Source organism: Odocoileus virginianus, chromosome 11 (assembly GCF_023699985.2).
Source record: "Odocoileus virginianus isolate 20LAN1187 ecotype Illinois chromosome 11, Ovbor_1.2, whole genome shotgun sequence".
In the NCBI taxonomy this organism is placed as follows: domain Eukaryota; kingdom Metazoa; phylum Chordata; class Mammalia; order Artiodactyla; family Cervidae; genus Odocoileus; species Odocoileus virginianus.
The window spans coordinates 15,842,343-15,864,860 of record NC_069684.1 but is presented as its reverse complement, the minus strand read 5'-3'; the positions used below and the strand labels follow the sequence as shown (position 1 = coordinate 15,864,860).

General features: G+C 43.0%; 1 protein-coding gene across 1 annotated transcript in view; it reads left to right on the top strand.

Moving 5' to 3' along the window:
• LAMC2 (laminin subunit gamma 2) overlaps positions 1-22,518 on the top strand; it is a 77,425-nt gene that overhangs the window by 30,332 nt on the left and 24,575 nt on the right. Inside the window, exons 4-10 of the mRNA XM_020898471.2 lie at positions 5,943-6,078; positions 9,037-9,135; positions 13,102-13,238; positions 14,052-14,174; positions 15,958-16,147; positions 19,389-19,501; positions 22,200-22,418. Coding sequence (XP_020754130.2) covers positions 5,943-6,078; positions 9,037-9,135; positions 13,102-13,238; positions 14,052-14,174; positions 15,958-16,147; positions 19,389-19,501; positions 22,200-22,418 — 1,017 coding nt within the window. The remainder of the gene's footprint in view (positions 1-5,942; positions 6,079-9,036; positions 9,136-13,101; positions 13,239-14,051; positions 14,175-15,957; positions 16,148-19,388; positions 19,502-22,199; positions 22,419-22,518) is intronic.

The following is a 22,518-nucleotide window of genomic DNA, read 5'->3' as shown; positions in this document are numbered from 1 at the left end:
TGCTGTGCTGGGTGCTGGCGAGATAAAGTGAGACTAATGGAAGAGACAGACACAGAATAGGTAGATTAGAATCCTTCACAGGGTTGTAAGCAAGAGAAAATAGAACAATAAGTAAGACCTAATAAGGTGGCTGGTTCATAGGAGAGCCTGTTTTTGTTGTTCTTGTGGTTTTAAGTATATCACCCACTGCTGTATTCTCAGAACTATAGGTAGTTTATGTGTACACAGATGCACATGTCCTGCTGTAGTCATCATGAAAAGTGAAAGTGTTAGTCGCTCAGTCATGTCCGAACCTTTGCAACCCCATGGACTGTGGCCAGCCAGGCTCCTCTGTCCATGGGGATTCTCCAGGCAAGAATACTGGAGTGGGTAGCCATTCCCTTCTCCAGGGACTCTTCCTAACCCAGGGATTGAACTGGGATCTCCCTCATAGAGACAGATTCTTTATCATCATAGCCATGGGCAGACAGTAAAGACAAGTTAGTAAATATAAAGAGGAAGAGAGAAAGAAATATTTAGGACTTAAAAAATTAAAAACAATTTTTTTTGGTCACACCATGTGGTACATGGAATCTTATTTCCCCAACCAGGGATTGAACCAGTGCCCCCTGCATTGGAAGTGGGGAGTCCTAACCACTGACCACTAGGGAAGTCCCTAAAGTTGGGACTTTTTAAAGCTACCTTATTTGTCTATTGTCTTCCTTGGCTTACCTATTTCTCTTTGCCAAAAAGTGTTTAATAGTATAATGTGATCAATGTTAATTTACCAAAAAGGTATAGCCTTATGACTCAGTATAGCTCTGTGGAGCCAGTTCTTAACAGCAGTTGAAAGAATCTAAAAATGGGCAGGCTTTGGCCTAACCATGACTTGCAAGTAGTGTGTGTTGGGGACCCTTTGAAAACTGGGGTGACCCCACAGTGATACAGGCCCATACACCAGCAGTCATTCTCAGACTCACCAGACTTGCTGCTGCCATGTGGTTTGAGTCAGATTTGCTCAGTTTTGTGGCTTTGACTCAGCATCCAGAATCTTTGGGGTTTAGCAATTCTCCCTCTGAACCAAAGACAAATTAAAAGAAAAATGATTTCACTTTAAAGGGCATTTAACCTCTCTGACAAGCCCGTATCCCCTTAGGTGATGCAGCTTTGTTGTGAGTCACTGGAGTTGGGTCATCCCAGCAAAATAATCAGCATGAATGTGATGAGAAATGTAATTGGCTCAGCTGGAAAGCCTGGCCTGAAGACAAGGCTGTTAGTCTGGGAGTAGACAAGGAACCTGTGTCGTGAAGAGAGATGGTGAAGAGGCTTTACCACGCCATCGCTTCTTTTCCACCCTGTAGTTTGTTGCCACCCAGCAAAAGTGAGCCCAGTTCTTTCTTTTCTTTGAGGAAATAGATATCTCGGACTCAGGGTGAACAACCTAGTAGGAAGCGGTGGAGCCCAGGGATGATTTATGTCTTGTATGATATTCATAGTTAACATGAATTACACGCTTACTCTGTGCCAGGCACTTTTTTAAACACTTTCATCCACTAATTAATTTAATCTTCACAAATAACCCTATGAAGACGGTGCTATTATTTTCATTTTACAAATGAGGTATCAGAGGCTTAGAGAGGGAGGTGATGAAACTTGTTGAGGGCTGAGCGGCACATTGGTGGTAGGGGCTGTTCCCACGATGTGCCATCTCCGGCTACCTGTTGGCTGCACAGGTCACAAAATCAGTAGCTAGAATTTAATTCTCCATGTGATCTCTCAGTTTCCTCATCAGCCAGAGGGTATTTTTCACTTTCAAAATATAACTTCCCAAGGGAATTTGTGTATATTCAATTTCAAATGCGGAAGAATTCGTCTTACCAAAAGCTGCCATTGTATGCATGACAAATGAAGCCAACAGCATTTATAAGCCCCAAAGTGGTCACAGATTTTGGATGTTACACCAGTTTCTTCTAAATATGCCAACTAGACTTATTTTTAGGTGATGATTTTAGAGGCTCAGCATCAGGGCTGAATTATCCTCAGTTCTTGTAACCCTGATAACCTTCTGTGATACTTTGAAATTTACTCTGTGTGTGTGTTTTCCTCCCCTGATACCTAAATTCTTGAGATCTGTACAGACTTTAATGATATTGGGTTTGTTCTCTTAATTTTATTTTTTTTTACATATGTATGAGCCAGGCAGTAGATAACTCAGACTATAACATTTGAGTTATTATTTTGAAACATGTCTTAGATAATAATTTAATTATTATTAAATATAGTGATTGAATAGTAATAATTCTATTTAAAAATGCAAGCATCTATATTTTTAAAGGATTCTCAAAAGGAAGCAAGCCCTCTTAGTTTAAATATTGGTCATTTTAGATTATGTTCCTGAGTCCTCTAACACATATAGACAGTACTACCTAAATCCTGGAGTGCTTTTTGGGGACACACACTTGAAACAAGAAGCTGTTCTTCATCTATCCTTTAAACCCAGTTGTTCACAGTCCCTAAGAGCAGCTCATGATATAGGAATTGGTACAGGTGTTTTTATTTTAACGAGATACTTTGAAAACCCAATGCTATTATTTTGGAAGTTTGGGAACATGAAATAAATCAGTCCTGTTTATAGTAAGAGCCTGTGTGTGTTTCCATGTCAACTTTGCAAGGCTTGAAGGAGGCCTAGAAGATACAAGCATAAACCACTTTTGTGAGCACTTACTATATGTGAGATGTTGAGTTTAGTTCAGTTCAGTTCAGTCACTCAGTCGTGTCCGACTCTTTGCGACCCCGTAGACTGCAACTCGCCAGGCCTCCTGTCCATCACCAACTCCTGGAGTTTACTCAAACTCATGTCCATTGAGTCGGTGATGCCATCCAACCATCTCATCATCTGTCGTCCCCTTCTCCTCCTGCCTTCAATCTTTCCCAACATCAGGGTTTTTTCCAACGAGTCAGTTCTTTGCATCAGGTGGCCAAAGTATTGGAGTTTCAGCTTCAACATCAGTCCTTCCAATGAACACCCAGGACTGATCTCCTTTAGGATGGATTGATTGGATCTCCTTGCAGTCCAAGGGACTCTCAAGAGTCTTCTCCAACACCACAGTTCAAAAGCATCAATTCTTCGGTGCTCATCTTTCTTTATAGTCCAACTCTCACATCCATACATGACTACTGGAAAAACCATAGCCTTGACCAGATGGACCTTTGTTGGCAAAGTAATGTCTCTGCTTTTTAGGCACTTCATATATTTTAGTTTGGGCTTCCCAGGTAGCTCAGTGGTAAAGAATTCACCTGCCAGTGCAGGAGACTCGAGTTTGATCCCTGGGTTGGGACGACCCCCTGGAGAAGGAAATGGCAATCTTCTCCAGTATTCTTACCTGGGAAATCCTATGGACAAAAGATCCTGGTGGGCTATAGACCATGGACTAGTAAAAGAGTTGCTTCTGAAAAGCTGTTGTAGGGAGGGTTTTCTTAAATTAAAAACATAATTTTTATTAATTTGAATGGAGAAAAAAATGTGTTTCTGGGTCCAAGATTTACTCATTTATGTTAAAATAATGAAATTGTATAAATTTAAACAGGAATTTACCTTCTTAGCTCCGTCTGCTGTGCGTCTCTAAACGCCAACCCCAGTGGCCTCCCTTCCTCTCATCTTAAGTGCTCTCTTGTCTTAGATACTGAAAACTATTCCATGTTCTTCCTCCCTTAACCCTCCTTGGAATTCTCCTCCCTTGGCTTCCACTATTCTGAGACTTCTCCCCACTCCAATCACCCTTTCCCTTTGCTTAATCAGTGATATTCTATTTCTGCCCGAGGTGCCTTCCCCTCCTCTCTCTATCTGCTCCTGGTGTGAGCTGTCTGATCCTCTGGGTGCTCCCAATTATCCACAAATGGGTTTGATATCTTATCAGCTCTTAATTCACCAATAAATATGGTGAACTAATATATATAAAATGCTCAATTCAGTGTCTCACACATAGCAGGTGCTCAAAAAAGTTTGTGTATGTTCTTATCACTGAGGTTCCTTTCAAGCCTTGCAAGGTTGACATGGAGGCTCTCACAGACTCTAACTGTGTATGTAACTAGTTTATTTCATGTTCCACCTGCAACTATAGACACAGAGCCAAACACCTTTATTGATCTGACTTGTATCTATAAGTGAATTAAAAGTTCACAGGCAAGTAAGAGATTAGGAGAAAGAAGGAGCAACTGGTTAGTGTTCTGTTAGCTTTATAGATTATGAATAGCCTGGTTATCACAGTTCAGATATAGGGATTATTTATAGTACTGCCAGCCTGAGGGAAATTATCAAGTAGGTGAACCACATTCTACCTCATCTTTTGGCTTCCTACTCCTTTCACAATAGCCATATCCTCCTTCCCGAGGGTTAATTAATCCAACAGACATCTAGGACTCTGCTTCGGGCACTGGGAATTCAGCAGGGAACACAAGCTGAGGGAGTTATCGGTAAGCAGGGCTAAGGACTGAGGGAGCAGTGGGCTGAATATTATAGACATGAAAGACAGAGAAGGTTTCTCTAGAGAAGTTAATCAAGATTTAAGTGCTGAGAATGGGCCAACTAGGGCGCGTTCTCAAGATAGAACATTCCAGGCTGAAGAAGCAGCAGGTGCAAATGCCTTGAGGAGGGAAGCGATCAGCATATTCCAGGAACAGGGAGGGGAGCTAGGATGCTGGACCTCAGTGAAGGAGCAAGAGATGAGACAAGAGAGGTCGAGGCTTATAGGTCATGGTACAGAGTTTGCACTTTATTCCACTCATAGCAGGGACCCATCAGAAGACCTAAATCAGAAGACCTAAACAGACCAGTCATATGATTCAAACTCCATTGAAAAGGAGTACTTCTGCTTCTATAGAGAGAATGGAGTGTAGGGAGTCAAGGATGGAGGTAGGGAGGGTCCAGGTGAGAGAAGGAGGAAGCTTGAACTGGGGATGGTTGAAGGGGAGGCGGTAAGGGTGGCTGGATTCCAGGGTGGCACTCTTTGTTGTCCTGAGCACCTCTCACATTTCAGTAGCAGTCGGCGAGGTCATTTTATAGAGCATGTCTATAAACAATTAATTATAGGAAAGTACTCTAGTGCCCCAAACCAGGTAAGATGCTCAGGGTTTTCACTCTTTACAAGCGGTGATGCTCCAAGGATGAGAATTTCCACCACTCCAGGTAGGTAGAGATATTTTTGGTTAAGAGGCTTTTTTTGTACTCTTACAATCATACCGTATGAGCACTGACCCTTGAAAGATGCTGTTTGCCTGCCAGAGATAAGGGCGAAGGCGGCTCACTTTTGCATCCTGTCTTTGTGCAGGCTCATGTGCTCATTCACAAATGTTACTTAAGATCTCAAGGATTTGACAAATGACTTAATGTTGAAACCAGAGCAGATATAAAAATAATAATGCTTTCAGAAGTCATTTCCATTTCTTTCCCTGAAGAAGCCATCCTTGGCTGTCAGAATTTTCCCTAGTGGGTATAGATGCATATCCCGATGACGTGAAAGAATTGCCCAAGGCAGCAGGTCGTGGTGATTCAGTTCAGTTCAGTTCAATTGCTCAGTCGTGTCCGACTGTTTGCGACCCCATGGACTGCAGCACGCCAGGCCTCCCTGTCCATCACCAACTCCTGGAATTTACCCAAACTCATGTCCATCAAGTCGGTGATGCCATCCAACCATCTCATTCTCTGTCATCCCCTTCTCCTCCTGCCTTCAATGTTTCCCAGCATCAGAGTCTTTCCAAATAGGTCAGCTCTTCACATCAGGTGGCCAGAGTATTGGAGTTTCAGCTTCAACATCAGTCCTTCCAATGAACACTCAGGACTGATCTCCTTAGGAGATCATTACTTAGTATTTATTGAGCTCCCATATGGTGACGGTTGCCCTCTAATGTCATATGAATGAAATAGTTCCTTTTCTTCTTTCCTTCCCCCTCCTTTGTGGTTATAGGTTCTCTTAGCCCTCGATGTGACAGCGCTGGACGGTGCAACTGTAAGCCAGGTGTGACGGGGGACAGGTGTGACCGCTGTTTGCCAGGCTTCCACATGCTCACTGATGCTGGGTGCACCCAAGACCGGAAGCTCCAGTAAGTGCCTGCACCACCACCGCTGGTTCCACTGTGACTAATGGTGATCATACCAACATTAGGGACCACTTACATTTACTGAGTAACTGTTACTAAGTAACTGAGTATGGAAACACAATTTTAAAAAAAATGTTTATTTATTTTGTGGCTGCACTGGGTCTTAGTTGTGGCATATAAGATCTTACTTCCCTGACCAGGGATCAAACCCAGGCCTCCTGCATTGGGAGCTTATAGTCTTAGCCACTGGACCCACCAGGGAAGTCTTTTGGGGACTTTGTGTGGGTCATCTCATTTAACCCTCACAATAACCCTAAAAACTTTGGATTAGCTTTATACTTGAGTTAAAGATAAGAAACTTAAATTCTGAGAGGATAAATAAGGTGGCCAGTGTTGCTGGTGAGGATGGACTTCATACTCAGGCTCAGAGTGTTGTCTGTGGAGGCTATGCTCATCACCCTGACAACTACCCCTCCTAGAGGTGAACTAGGGTGGAAGTTAAGAGTCCTTTAAGGTTTAACCTGAAACTTGTTTCAAATAAGCAGTTTTAGAGAAGAAGAACTTCCTGCATAATTTGAATCTCCTTTCGCTTGAAGCATTTCTCTAGTCCTGCTCAACTTACTTTTCTGGAAGAAGGTGAAGCGTACCTTATGAGTCACATGGCCAGCCCGCAGAGGTACAGAGCCAGCAAGGTGCTGGGCTGACTTTGGTGAAGAGGAGCTTGGCAGCGAAGCCATGGGCCAGAAGGCTGCCCACAGAGAAACCACTTCCTCATCACCCATGATTCCAGCCCCTTGTCCATGTGAGACCCACCGCCCGCCTTGACTGCACCATCTGTGTTACCACCGTCCCAGGGTCTTTTCCCCTCCCAGACTTCCCTGACTCCTCCCAGGCCCCGTCTCCCTTGGTAGTCCTTGTAAACTATGAAGTAGATGACATCATGGCTCTGCTCCAAACTTCCATTAACTCCGTTCCCACCTAGAGTGAGATCCAAACTTCCCATCTAGGCAGCTGGGGCCCTCCAAGCCCCTCCTGCCCTCTCTATTCGCCACCTGAGGCTTCTGCTCCGTTTCTCACCCCCTCCCAGGCTTCCTTTACTTCTTCAAAGGAGTCGAGTGTATGTGGCCTTGGCCTTGGCCTGGAGTCCTCTTCCCTCCCACAGAGCCACGCAGAGCTTCAGGGGTTCCATCCCCACCTTGTCCATCTCCTCTCAGAGGCCGTCTGGACCAGTCCCCACTACTCCGAGCTGACTCTTGTTTTACAGTCTCTTACTTTCTGTATGTATCTGTCTGTCTCTCCCACTAGAATGGAAGCCTGGTTTTGGTTCTGTTGTGTTCACTGCTGCAGGGAAGAGGCCCGTGAGCGTGTTCCAGCTCGGCTACAGCTGCAGATGTGCTTTCTTGCCATTGCTGTTATGTGTCTGCCCTGCCTTGAGACTCCTAGAGAGCAGGACTGTTTCCTACTTCTCACTATCCCAGTGCTTAGCAACTAGTAGATGCTGAATATGTGTTTCTCAGAGGGTCCAGATAATAGTGTAGAGGGGCCAGGATAGGGAGGAGACCATGGCAACTGAGAGATGGAGATTGGGAAAGAAATCTTCAGGAAGCCCAATAGGACTTGGAACTGATTAGATGAGGAATGTGAGGGAGGAGGAGTGAGAGGCAGGTTTGGGCAGGATCTGATGGGGTCATGGGGCAGTCAGGAGGAGCAGGTCAGTAGGGAAGAGAACAAACTTGGTGTTAGATGCATGAGATAAATACATATGCTTATGGGGCAAGCTCGGTGACAGAGACGAGAGCTTTGGTTAGTCAGAGAACAGTCATCAGTCAAAGTGCTCGTTGCACAAGACAAGGAGATTGTGCCAAAATTAAATAATGAAAACACTGATTTTTTTCATTGAGAAAAGTCTTGCAACCAGAAAAAAAAGAATCAGCAAAACTAATAGCAATTTCATTCCTAGATATACATTTGAGACATATGAAAACATATCTGCCCAAAAACTTGTATGCAAATGTTCACATGAATGTACACAAATTTTTCACTATGAATAATTAGCATTATTCATAATAGTTAAAAAGTGGAAACCCAAATGTGCATTCTGATGAGTGTATGAACAAAATGTAGTATATTCACATGATGGGATTTTATTCAGCCATGCAAAGAATGAACTACTGATACATGATACAGCATGGATGGATCTCGAAGACTTACTAAGTAAAAGAAGCAAAACACAAAAGGCCAAACATTGTACAATTCCATTTATAGGAAGCATTCAGAACAGGCAAATCTCCAGAGCCGAAAAGTTGGTTAGTGGTTGCCTAGGACTTGGGGGAAGGCGATGAGAGTGATTCCTAAAGGACACAGGCTTTCTATTTAGAGTGATAAAAATGTTCCAAAGTTGGTTGTGGTGCTCTTTGCATAGCTCTGAGGATCAATTAAAACCCAATGAGTTGAATACTTTAAATAATGAATTGCATAGTATGAATTATATGTGAAATAGAAGTGTTACCAGAAGAAAAAACTAAATGAACAAAAAGCAAATAGGTGGAGTCAACCGTGATGAAAGCAGACACCGCTGGATTAAATAATAGAAAAACAAATGATAAAATTTTTTTTAGGTCAACTGACGCAAACAGTCAAGCAAACTAAACAGTTTCATGATGAGTTTGGTTTACATTCTGAGGCAAACCCCTGCTCTCTCTAGAAGTGGGTAGTAAACAGTTCTTGGACTGGCTGCCAGCCACGGACCACACTTTGAGTAGCACTAGTAGCGTGGACAGATGAATTCTTAAAGGGTCTGAGAGAGATTAGCATGGACAAGAATAGCTAAGAGAGGCCTCATTGAAGATGAAAGATTGACTCAAGTTGGTGACATTTGCTTATAAGCGCCTGATCTTCATGTGTGTAGTTCAGAGCATTTGGAAACACAGCTCTGATTTTCTTTTCTTTTTTTCTTTCCAGAGACTCCAAGTGTGACTGTGATCCAGCCGGCATCTCGGGGCCCTGTGACTCGGGCCGCTGTGTCTGCAAGCCAGCTGTCACGGGAGAGCGCTGTGATAGGTCTGTGTGAACTGTGACCCTGTGGACACGGCAGGAGGTCCCCTGACAACCAGCATGAGTGTGGGTCATGGAAAAGGGACACTTAACCAATGTTGATGACCTTCTTCCTGCTCCCTGGCCTCAAAAACTAGACCTTATTATTATTATATTTTTTAATTTATCTTTTGGCCACACTGCATGGCATGTGTGATTTTAGTTTCTTCGCCAGGGATGGAACTCAAACCTCCTTTGTTGGAAGTACAGTCTTAACCACTCGGAAGTCCTGCAAAAACTAGGCTTTGAAAAAAAAAAATACAAGTAAGGGACTTCCCTAGTAGTCCAGTGGTTAAGACTTCATGCTCCCAATTCAAAGGGTCTGGGTTCCATCTCTGGTCAGGAAACTAGATCCCACATGTTACACAGCTAAGAGTTTACATTGAAACAATGAAGATGAAGATCCCACATGCCACAGCTAAGACATGGTGCAGTCAAGTAAATAAGTAAATATTTTTTTAAAAATGCAAGCAAGGCCCCAAATCTCAGTGGGCTCCAAGCTTTTGCTCTGGGTCCCTCTCTGTGTATGCTGTGACAGGGCCCTGGGGAATCCCTGGCCAGCTGGCTGTCAGTCCCAGGTGCTCTGTACAGGGTCTGCAGGGATGAGGCCTCATGACTCAACTCACTCCCAGGGAAGGCCTGGCCTAGGTAAACGTGTTGGGAAAATCTTAGTCAGTGGAAATACTGCAGCGTATGGCCATAAATAACCATTGTGTGCAGACGAGGACCTGCCCAGGGATGGGATGGTGGTTATGTGCACACACACGAACCAGGGGAGGATGTCAGAGCCACGTTGGGGCAGGTGATACAGTGAGGCCGATCCACCCCCAGTTGCTGCTGCAGGAAATTCCTTAGATACAAACTGAGCCTGGACTTAAAACTCTTCACTCCCCTGAGACTGTTGTAAGCAGCGGGCTGTGAAATGGGCCCCACAGGTAAAACCTTCCCCCATATTTCCTTCAAAGAAAGAAAGCAGTTCTTTGGCATGTGGCCAATCGCTTATACCTGGGCAGAGGCAATGCCAGGTACATTCTTGGCTTGTGTTTTCAGCCGGTTCTTTGCTGCTGGTGTGGGGGTGGGGAAACATAGCTTAAGTGTTACAAGAGGAGTCACTTTCAGAAAACCTTTTAAATTTCAAAATAGAGCAGAGAAATAGAAAGTCTCATAAAACAAATGTTGTCAGTCACACTGATTATATGAAATTCAGTTCAGTCACTCCGTCGTGTCTGACTCTTTGCGACCCCATGGACTGCAGCACAGCCGGCCTCCCTGTCCATCACCAACTCCCGGAGTTTACTCAAACTCACGTCCATTGAGTCGGTGATGCCGTCCAACCATCTCATCCTCTCTTGTCCCCTTCTCTTCCCACCTTCAGTCTTTCCCAGCATCAGGGTCTTTTCAAATGAGTCAACTCTGCATCAGGTGGCCAAAGTATTGGAGTTTCAGCTTCAGCATTTGTCCTTCCAATGAATATTCAGGGATGATTTCCTTTAGGATGGACTGGGTGGATCTCCTTGTGGTCCAAGGGACTCTGAACAGTCTTCTCCAACACCACAGTTCCAGAGCATTAATTCTTTGGCGCTCAGCTTTCTTTAGAGTCCAACTCTCACATGATTACTGGAAAAACCATAGCTTTGACTAGATGGACCTTTGCTGGCAAAGTAATGTCTCTGCTTTTTAATATGCTGTCTAGAGTGGTCATAACTTTTCTTCCAAGGAGTCTTTTAATTTCATGGCTCCAGTCACCATCTGCAGTGATTTTGGAGCCCCCCAAAATAAAATCTGCCATTGTTTCCACTGTTTCCCCATCTATTTGCCATGAAGTGATGGGACCAGATGCCATGATCTTAGTTTTCTGAATGTTGAGTTTTAAGTCAACTTTTTTACTCTCCTCTTTCACTTTCATCAAGAGGCTCTTTAGTTCTTCTTCACTTTCTGCCATAAGGGTAGTGTCATCTGCATATCTGAGGTTATTGATATTTCTCCTGGCAATCTTGATTCCAGCTTGTGCTTTCTCCAGCCCAGTGTTTCTCATGATGTATTCTGCATAGAAGTTAAATAAGCAGGGTGACAATATATAACCTTAACGTACTCCTTTCCCAATTTGAAACCAGTCTGTTGTTCTATGTCCAGTTCTAACTGTTGCTTCCTGACCTGAATACAGGTTTCTCAAGAGGCAGATCAGGTGGTCTGGTATTCCCATCTCTTTAAGAATTTTCCAGAGTTTGCTGTGGGCCACACAGTCAAAGGCTTTGGCATAGTCAATAAAGCAAAAGTAGATGTTTTTCTGGAACTCTCTTGCCTTTTTTTTTTTCTTGCTTTTTTTTAATGAAATTGGCCTTTGCTAAAAATGTGCCAGCCCCATAATATCCTCCCTCCTTCCTAGAAGTGATCACTATTCTTCATAATTTATCTCCCAAGTACATCCTTAAACACTGTGTGTTTAGTTTTGCTGATTCCCTTCCTGCCTTCCTTTATCATTCCTTCTCCACCCTTTCTCTGACTTACCTCTTCTTCCTTCCCTTCTCCCTCCCCCTTCCTTCTTTCCTTGTTTTTTAATCTGTTTTAATCTGCAGGTTTCCTCCACAGAAACTATAATGAGTTTTTAAACCCTTCATCTATAGAGGGGAAAAAAAGGTATTTATTTACTGCTGTTCTCTGTAGCATCTACAATTCTCAGCTAGTCTGCCTTTCTGATTTTGCTCAATGAAAGTGAAGTGAAAGTGAAAGTCGCTCAGTCGTGTCCAGCTCTTTGAGATCCATGGACTATGTGCAGGGAATTCTCCAGGCCAGAATACTAGTTTGGGTAGCCTTTCCCTTCTCCAGGGGATCTTCCCAATCCAGGGATCGAACCCAGGTCTCCTGCGTTGCAGGCAGATTCTTTAACAGCTGAGCCACCAGGGAAGCCCCTTTGTACATTGAACAAACTCCTAAAGTATGGTCCAGTGGATAAGACCACATAATTTATCAGCGGATGTACCTTAATTTGACTCTTGCCTCAGCCACTTATAAGCTATATGACCTTGAACAAGTTTCTTGACTTCTCTGACCTTCGTCTCTTTGTCTAAGAAAATTGGAAATAACAATTCCTATGTCATAGGGTTGAAGTGAGGATTAAACGAGGGAGCATATGTAAGGTGCCTGGAATATCGCAAGTGCTAAATAAATGATTGACACTACCGTTATTTTATGTAGAAGAATGTCGTTAACTTGACTGGAGAAGAAAACAAATCCTTCTTGGCTTCCCCTGCCCTCTTCTCTATGACCCCAGCATCTGTTCTGGAAATTGTCTGCCGGCTGTGGTCCTCAGAGGAGTCCCTGGAGGGCTTGAGCTCGGAGCAGAGGGGACACCAACCTACAATTTGCTTTTCCAGAGGGCCTGTAGTCATTTTTCTTTGGCATAACCTCACCTGCTCCCTCCCCTGTGGGTCAGAGCCCAGGTCCAAGGGGCAGGTATGGTGGGCAATGCCAGGGACAGTGGTCCTGTTGAGGGGAGGGTCAGTACAGCTGAATGGGTACTGGGTCAGGAGCATTTGCCTGTCTTTTGCTGGCCCCCACTTCCCACTCTATTGCCCCCTTTAAACACTTGCTCTAGGACTGGGCCAACTCTGCACAGACCTACCTGTCCCCTCCCCATCTTGCGCACTGAATTCCTTGCCAAAGATAGGAAAAATCACCGTTTCCAGACCATCATGCCCAATGTGTTGCTGCGCTGCTAGAGCAAAAGAGAGTGAATATTCTTCATGCTTTTTTAATGGAGGGCTGTGATTGTCATCAGGAGGAGTGGGAGTGGTATATGCAACTGAGTGTTTCTCACCTCTGGGAATTAATGGGCTGGGTGGGAAAGAAAGTAGAAGTGATCAGTCACCGCATTCTCTGTGGGGATGAGAAATAACCTATAATATTGTCGCGATTTCTAAAACGCCTCTGCAGGTGCCGAGCAGGTTACTATCACCTGGATGGGAGAAACCCTGAGGGCTGCACCCAGTGTTTTTGCTACGGGCATTCAGCCAGCTGCCAAAGCTCTGGAGACTACAGTGTCCATAAAATCATATCCACCTTCCATCAAGGTAAAGCATTCTGTTTTCTAGGTGTTTTGCTTTTATTTCCTGTTGTATAGGGCTTTGTGCTTGTAGACTTCTGTCCGCAAGCACTCAAGGGGTCCTTGAGTCTTCTTTAATGGGATGACTCTCTTCTAGCTTTAAATGTACGTTATTTTGTCAGGCAATAAGAAAGAGCCTGGTGTCTTGGAAAAGTTATAGCTGAACAGTTTGCTCAGACCATCTTATGAATGACTTATAAAAATAACTAAAAAGAGAACAGATTTTCAACTCCCTGCATTTCCTATTAGTGTACTTTAAAACCACAAAAGAATCATTCTTTTGGATTGAGGGGCTTAACACAAGCCTTCCTGGAATTCACATTCACTAATAATACTGCTTTCACATATGCCAAATGAGTGAATTTATGTGAAATTAGTTACCAAGCTGCAAAGCACTCTAAAAATATGGGAGATTAATATGATCTCAACTCTGAGTTTCTCTCTGAACATACTGGACCCTCTTACCTCACTAAGACCAGACCGTGTTTATGTAAATGAAATAAAAATGCAAATTACAGGCAGATGAAAACATGTTCTCTTATTCCAAGAGTCAGACTCAAAGACAAGAAGTTAAAGCAGGTGTAAATAGGAGTAGGTGAAGGTGAAAACCAAGTAGAGAGGTGCATAGGGAATTCTGAGGATGGTGCACAAATGTGGAAACATAAAGAAAGCCCACTTGTTACTCACTCATTGCTAGTGAGTAACAATCAAGTCTTGCCGTGTTTAACTCAATTGATGATAAGGTTTGTTCCAATGAAGAGTGGTTTTACTTATGTTCCAGATGCTGATGGCTGGAAAGCTGTCCAGAGAAATGGGTTTCCTGCAAAGCTCCAGTGGTCACAGCGCCACCAAGATGTGTTTAGTTCAGCACGACGATCAGACCCTGTCTATTTTGTAGCTCCTGGTACGTATGGTATTTTTCGTGTAGAAGTCAACTTAGAAGACTAGGAAGTCAGGATAGAAGAATGGGTTTAGCAAATGTGAAAATCTTATCACTTAGTGTCCAGGGCAGTAGCATCTAAAGAAGACAATTGGGGCTTTAGTCCTACTGACAAAGTCACAGCCCAACAGAGTAGAACTGGGTGTCCAGGTGGTCACATCCCAGTGCAGGTTCCTGCTTCAGTTAAAAAGCAAATTTCTAAGTTTCCCACCAAGACAAGAAATAAGGACTGGGTTCAAATCTGTGGGTCTATCAGGAAGCAGATGGGAAAGTGAAATCAAAGCATTTCTCAAAGCTTTAAACCACTTGTAAATTTTAAAAATATAAAAATCAGAAAAGTTGAATAGAAAAGCTCTGGTTAAAATTTTTTAAATATATTTCTTTTTTATTCATGTGGCCCATTTTAAAGTCTTTATTGAATTTATTACAGTACTCCTTCTGTGTTATGTTTTGGCTTTTTGAACATGAGGTTATGTGGGATCTTAGTTCCCTGACAAGGCATTAAACCCACACCCCGTGCAGTGGAAGGCAAAGTCTTAACCACTGGACCACCCGGGAAGTTCTTCTGGCTGGAATTTTAATCCTAGTTCATATTCTTAGCTAATACGTGATTCCTGGGCAAGGTGGCCTCTTAATTTTTCCAAACTTTAATTCCCTCCATTCTTAAGTGGGAAGAATAATGACTAACTCCAAGAATTATTGCCATCAAATGTGATGATATTTGTGCAAGTATTCTGTACACTAGAAAGCATTATGTAACAGATGGCACTACTGCTGATAGACCTGGGAATCTCTACGTATTGGTCTATCATAAGGGCCAACAAAGGTCCATCTAGTCAAAGCTACGGTTTTTCCAGTACTCATGTATGGATGTGAGAATTGGACTCTAAAGAAATTTGAATGCTGGGCTGGTGCACTGGGAAGACCCAGAGGGATGTGATGGGGAGGGAGGCGGGAGGAGGGATCGGGATGGGGAATACATGTAAATCCATGGCTGATTCATGTCAATGTATGGCAAAAACCACTACAATATTGTAAAGTAATTCGCCTCCAACTAATAAAAATAAATTAAAAAAAAAAAAGGAAATTTGAATGCCGAAGAATTGATGCTTTTGAACTGTGGTGTTGGAGAAGACTCTTGAGAGTCCCTTGGACTGCAAGAAGATCCAACCAGTCCATCCTAAAGGAAATCAGTCCTGAATATTCATTGGAAGGACAGATGCTGAAGCTGAAACTCCAATACTTTGGCCACCTGATGCGAAGAACTGACTCATTGGAAAAGACCCTGATGCTGAGAAAGATTGAAGGTGGGAGGAGAAGGGGATGACAGAGGATGAGATGGTTGGATGGCATCACCGACTCAATGGACATGAGTTTGAGCAAGCTCCGGGAGTTGGTGGTGGACAGGGAAGCCTAGTGTGCTGCAGTCCATGTGGTTGCAAAGCGTCGGACACGACTGAGTGACTGAACCGAACTGATAAGGGCCATGCTATGAATCATGTGATAGATGAAAGTGTCTTATAATGAGGCCCTTTTAGCATTTCATTAACTAACCCTTCACATAGCCAATAGCAGTATGGCCGTGTCCAGTGCCATGAACTGGCTCTTCTGAAAAAGTAGCTTGTGGGGAGTGATGGGTGAATAATACAGAACTCCAAGAGAAATTGCCGATGTCCATGCAGACCTGCTCACTCCTTTTCTTCTCTGGTCTCACAGCTGATCCCAATCTTTCTGATCTGTTTCGCAGCCAAATTTCTTGGGAATCAACAGGTGAGCTATGGACAGAGCCTGTCTTTTGACTACCGTGTGGACAGGGGAGGCAGACACCCCTCTGCCCATGATGTGATTCTGGAAGGTGCCGGTCTACGGATCACAGCTCCCTTGATGCCACGTGACAAGACACTGCCTTGTGGGATCACCAAAACTTACACGTTCAGGTAAAGAGAGAGACTACAAGTGAGTCAAATAGAGCAAACGGTGATTGAAGTCTGATTCCTTTGTTTATTCATTCAGTCATCATTCATTCATTCAACAAGCTTTTCTAAGCACCTTTTATGGACCGAATATGGTGTTATGTGCTGAGACAGGTTATGATTGCTGCCCACATGCTCCTGACAGGCTAGTGGGGGAGAAAAATAAACTGATGATTACAGTGCAGCTTGTAAGTGACAAAGTGGACACAAGTGTTTTGAATACATGCAGGAGGCATCAGTAACTAGCATTGGAGTGATCTGGGAAAGCTTACCGAGAAGATGTGACAATGAAGAGTAGCTTTCTAAGGAAAGAAAAGGAGTGAAGGTTATCATGGCAGAAGAAGTGTGTTTGAGGAAGTTTTGTACATTTAGGAAATTCTAAGTGATTAGGCATGAGTGGAACATGGAGTGGGGGAGAGGAATACAGTGAGAAGTGAGGTCAGAGAAGAGGCAGGTCATGGATGGTCCTGTGTGTGTCTAAAGAAGTTACATGTTATCCTGTGAAATGGGAGATTTTTTTGAGGTATGATTGACCTACAACACTATTTTAGTTCCAGGTCCATAACATAGTGATTCACTGTTTCTATACATTACAAAATGATCAAGACAACTCTAGTTACCACTTGCCACTGAACAGTGTTAGTACATTCTTGACTGTATTTCCCAGGCTGTACATTTCATCCTTGTGGTTCATTTATTTTATAACTGGAAGTTTTTACCTTTTAATCTCTCTCACCTAGTTCACTCATCCCCCACATCCTCCCTTCTTATGGCTCTGTTTTTGTTTCATTATGTTTGTTTGTTTTTTAGATTTTACATACAAATGAAATCATATGATATTTGTCTTTCTCTGTCTTAATTCTTTCACTTAGTGTAACACCGTCTAGGTCCATCCATGTTGTTGTAAATGGCAAGAATTCACTCTTTTTGTGGCTGAGTAATACTCCATCACACACACACACACACACACACACATACACTCCACATCTTCTTTATCCACTGTTGATGGACATTTTCCATATCTTGGCTATTGTAAATAATGTTGTAGTGAACATATAGGTGTATTTCTCTTTGAATTGGTGTTCTTGTTTCTTTCAGAAGAATATCCAGAAGTGGGCTTGCTGGATCATATAGTAGTTCTATTTTTAATATTTTTGAGGAACTCCACACTGGTTTCCATAGCGCCTGCATCAGTTTATGTTTCCGCCAACAGTGCACAAACATTCCCTTTTCTCCACATCCTTGCCAACACTTGTTATTTGTTGTCTTTTTGATAATAGCCATTCTGACAGGTGTGAGATGATATCTCATCGTGGTTTTGGTTTGCATTTCTTTGATGATTAGTGATGTTGAGCATCTTTTCATGTGCCTGCTGCCCACCTGTATTCCTTCTTTGGAAAACTGTTTATTTAGGTCCTCTGCCCGTATTTTAATTGGGCTGTTTGTTTTTTTGATGTTGAGTTATGTAACTTATTTGTGTATTTTGGATAATAATCCCTTATCAAATACATCATTTGCAAATATTTCTCTCTAGAACGGGAATTTTGAATGGTGGGTACAGAGAGTTCAGGGGAGGGGATGTGCCTATCAAATGCTTAGTACTGTATCAGAGGCTGAGAATTCAAGATGAAGAAACGTGGTCTTTGTCTTCCAAGAGCTCTTGTCTCGTAGGATGTGTTATTATTTGTGCAAACATAATACAGTATAAAACCACGTCAGTGGTGGTGCATGCTCATGGGGACTTGGGAGGAAAGGAAAGGGTGTCTTAGTTCTGTCTGAAGAAGTCAGGAGAAGCTTCACTAAGATGACTGTGTGGACTGGGAACAGAAATAAGCACGAGACTTTCCCAGGGACAAATCAGGACAACCTGCACTTGTGAGTATATGTGGGAATGTACAGGCGTAGTAAAGGGCGTTGGTAAGCAGTAGTTATGGCTGGAACACAGCTAGTGTAGGGGAGATGGGCAGATAAAGCTAAAAAGGCTGGGAAAAGGCCCAGCATGGTGGCTCTTGGATATCATGTCTAGGTGCTGAGATCTGGCCCATGCCTGCAAGATGATGGAAATCTATTGAGAGATTAGACGTAGAGGAGCGACATGATCAGATGTGAAGGCTGGTGCAAATCCTGTGTGGGGGACAGTTTGGGTAGGGTCTTTAACTGAACCATCAGATCACATTCACAGTGGTTCAGATGAAGGTTGTTGGGGGCCTACCTCAGGGTAGAACTAAAGGCAATAATGTATAGAAGACCCACAAGATACACTGTGTTCCTAAGTAACCAATTGCAGCTTACTCTGATCACACACTTCGCTCTCCATGATGGAACATCCATTCCCACATTCTTAGCTTGGTGAACTACTCTTTGAGATTCAGCTTACAGGTTTTTCCTTTGTATTAGCCTTCTCCTAAAGTTACAGTCCACTGTGAATTTCTGTGGCGTGCTGTTCACGCATTTGTTGGAGCACTTTCTGCATCGTATCATAGTTACACGTTTACCTACCACCTTGGGTAGACACTGATCACTTCACTCTACTTGTCTTTGTATTCTCTGTCCTAATACAGCTTCTAGTTCAAAACAAGTGCACAGTAAACACTTATTTCATGAGTCAGTGGATGAGGCAGAAGGGTTAGGGTTGTTCCCGAAAGAGCTATTCCAGTAAAAACCAAAAAACAACATTAAAGAAAAACTAGTACAGCGGCTGGTGATATGATACACCAAGGCAACATGATGCAAAACTAAGAAGTATTAGATGTGGAAGAGTGTAAAAGGTGGACACTGATTTATGAGAATAGGAGGTGAAACATGCTCAGATAACAAGTTATTTAAACAACAAAACCAAACATGAATGACAGCGCTTAAAAATCAGAGCTTCTGGAACTCAGAGATGTTTCTGCTATTAGGTTTCCTGTGACCAGGAATAGAAAGTGGCCTCTGAGGATTTGGACCCACACTGGATGCCGTAACCCTTGGAGTTCGGCTTCCTACACTCCATCACATCCTGTGGGGCTTGCATTCCCCGTGGAGTGGGAAAGCTCCAGGCTTGTGCCTATAGGGATATGGCTACCTGTCCTTTATCTCCCTCTAAGCAGGGCTGTGAAGGGACTTAGTTGTTTCTGCATTCTCAGGCAGGAATTTGTATCAGGTATACACATTATAAGATTTGATAAGAGCTGGATTTTTCACCTTTTGGTTTTAAATCATGCAGATTAAATGAACATCCAAGCAGTAACTGGAGACCCCAGCTGAGTTACTTTGAGTATCGGAGGTTACTGCGGAACCTCACGGCCCTGAGGATCCGAGCTACCTACGGAGAATACAGTAAGTGACTGAAAGAAAGGAATTCCTCCCTTCTTAGGTTTTTGTTTAACTTGCTTCAGCTGTCTAACTTGGTGACAGTCTCCAAACAAGTGGACAAACAATGAATGGTTTTGATGTAGAATCTCTGATTGGATCTATATTTTTACATTCTACAAGATGTTGTTAACACATTATTGACCAGAGATGTATTAGTACATCTTTTGCTACCCAAACGTTATTGACCAGAGTATTTCAATATAACAAATCGCCAACCACAAGCATTAGTTTCTGCAAAAATCTCCCAGTCAACAAAGAGTTAAGGAGTATTTCTTGAAAAGAGGTCACATCAATGAAGAATAAATGATGCTGCCTTGCTAGAAAGTCTCTGAATTTAGATTGAAGCCGATTATTTGAAGAAGGTAACCTACATCAAAAGGGCACATTCCCTTAGCTCAGAAATGGAATCTACAACATTCTTCTCTTTATTTCTTGAGTAGTTTTCCTTTGGGATTATACTCGGTGCTACCATGTTTGGACATCACCATGTATTCTATAAATTCCTATTATTGAACTTTCTACATACTATGTTCTATGTTGGGTTCTCCTTATCATGACTGGATTTATTTAAGTGAGACCGCTTAGGTTTTTTAGCGTTCATGTAAAAAGAATGCATGGCTAACATGCACCACTTCCATGTCACTGTTACAATGAATAAAGCAGAAAGTGGAAAAGGTGTTTACTAACAATTTATTGAATCTTTACTATATGCCAAGTACTCTACGGTACATGCATTGTCTCATTTAATTTCACGACAACCTGGGAGGTAGCTACCTCTGTCATTTCTCTTCTATAGCTGAGGAAACACAGAGGTGTTATGGAACTTGTCAAATTCACAGAGCTAGTGAGGATCAAGCCAGAATTCAAACCCTGATTTTTCTGACACCAGAACCAGTGCACTCAGCGATGATGAAGTGCTGTACTATTAGGCATGCCAGAGTGAGTGAATGTCACCTGGGCTATCAATGAAAAAATTAATCAATAGTCAATCTATACTCCAATATAAGGTAAAAAAGTTTTAAAAAAAGTCAATCTAAGAAAGAAATGAAAAATCTTATTCAAGCCAATATAAGAAGTAGAGCCTGGAGGCTGTCTCTTGGAAAGTTCTGAGAACTGTTCCAAAGAGGTAAAGGAGAAGCCAGTATGCATGTGATCTTGGAAGGGAGTACGTGCTGTCAAGCACACGTCTTGGTAGAAGGTTACTGTTCTTCCCAAGGGACAGATATCTTAATTAATGGTTTTAGTGCTTTTCTAAGTATGAGAAGATGCAATAAACTGGATTCATAAAAGTTTTTCCTGAAAATATCTGACTGAGGGCCGGTTGTGTCAGGTTTCTTAGAGCACAGGGTGCTTCATTCTGACCTTTGTCTTGAATTCCTTTCAGGATGTGTTGCAGGTCATCGACCGCAGCGGCTAAAGACCTGATTCTTGTAGAACAGGATAGTGGGCAGTGTTCTTTATTTTACACTCCCTTTCCCTTCTGTCTTAATTTCAGTCATGGTTTGGGACGTATTTTGTGACCATTTTGTCCCACGGTGCTTGAAATGCACATTCCCAAGTCAAGTGAGGACTTTTTTGATAGGCCACAGAAAGTGCTCTTACTGGACCAGTTTCTGTTAACAGCAACCAAAAGTCTCTGGACCACCTGTCTTACTAGTCTGTTACGGTCCTCAGAATAGTTCCCTTTTGTTGCTTCTTCCCATATTATTACAATCACTGTTGTTATTACAATTACAATATACAATTATTACAATACATTATTACAATCACTGATCTTGTAAAACTATATATTTGAGCAAATTGTTTCTAGTCACCTAATTATCATTAATTTTATCTGAGGCTCAGTCACACATTTGGTGGGTTTCCCAGGTGCCTCAGTGGTAAAGAATCTGCCTGTCAATGCAGGAGATGTAAGAGACGTGGGTTCAGTCCCTGGGTTGGGAAGATCCCCTGGAGGAGGAAATGGCAGCCCACTCCAGTATTCTTGCCTTGAGAATCTCATTGGACAGAGGAACCTGGCGGGTTACAGTCCATGAGGTCGCAAAGAGTCGGACACAACTGAGTGACTGAGCATGCATGCATACATGTGCAGGGAACTTTAATCTTGTCAAATAGGCAGCATATAATATAACTAGTAGCATTAATAAGGTCATAAACAAGTATTTAAACTAAGAACTTCCATTAGGTGTGGCCCAGTCTCTCCAGGTTGTCTGACTAGTCTGTTCTGCACCAATTGCTCTCTTTAAGGGAAATGATATACTGGCATTGACATAAAGTTCACCAGAGATGTCTGCACATACAAGGCAAGTAAGCAGGAGGTCACTGTGACCCCTACCAGGACTGACAAAGTAATGTTATGTCTAAGGAGTTACATGGCTGGTGCCAGAAGGAGAAAAATTGATCTTTGTGGTTGAGCAGGTATTTCTGCCACATGGGAGGTCTGCTTAACACATAAGGCAGATGCACAATGTTACATCTACTTAGAGGGGAAGAAGGAGGCCAAAGGGCAGAGAGAAAATTTTATGTCTAAATTTTCCTTGTCTTGCCTTAAAATGTGAATTTCTTTTCATTGAGAGAGTTAAGAAAAAGTCCAATATGAGGCCTGACTTTAGATCCTTGGACCTTACCACTTGTTGCTTCCCACCTGTTGTCTCTCTTGCAGGTACTGGGTACCTCGACAACGTGACCTTGATCTCAGCCCGCCCCGTCTCGGGAGCCCCAGCACCCTGGGTTGAACAATGTGTATGTCCTGTTGGGTACAAGGGACAGTTCTGCCAGGAATGTGCTTCTGGCTACAAAAGAGATTCAGCCAGACTGGGACCTTTTGGCACCTGTATTCCTTGTAACTGCCAAGGGGGAGGGGCCTGTGATCCAGACACAGGTGAGTGAAATGACACCTGAACCAGGTGGTTCAGGGTGCAGCCAGGTGACCGGGGTCTCCCGTGGAAGAGACAGCCGTGCAGGAAAGGCGGTGCCTGAAC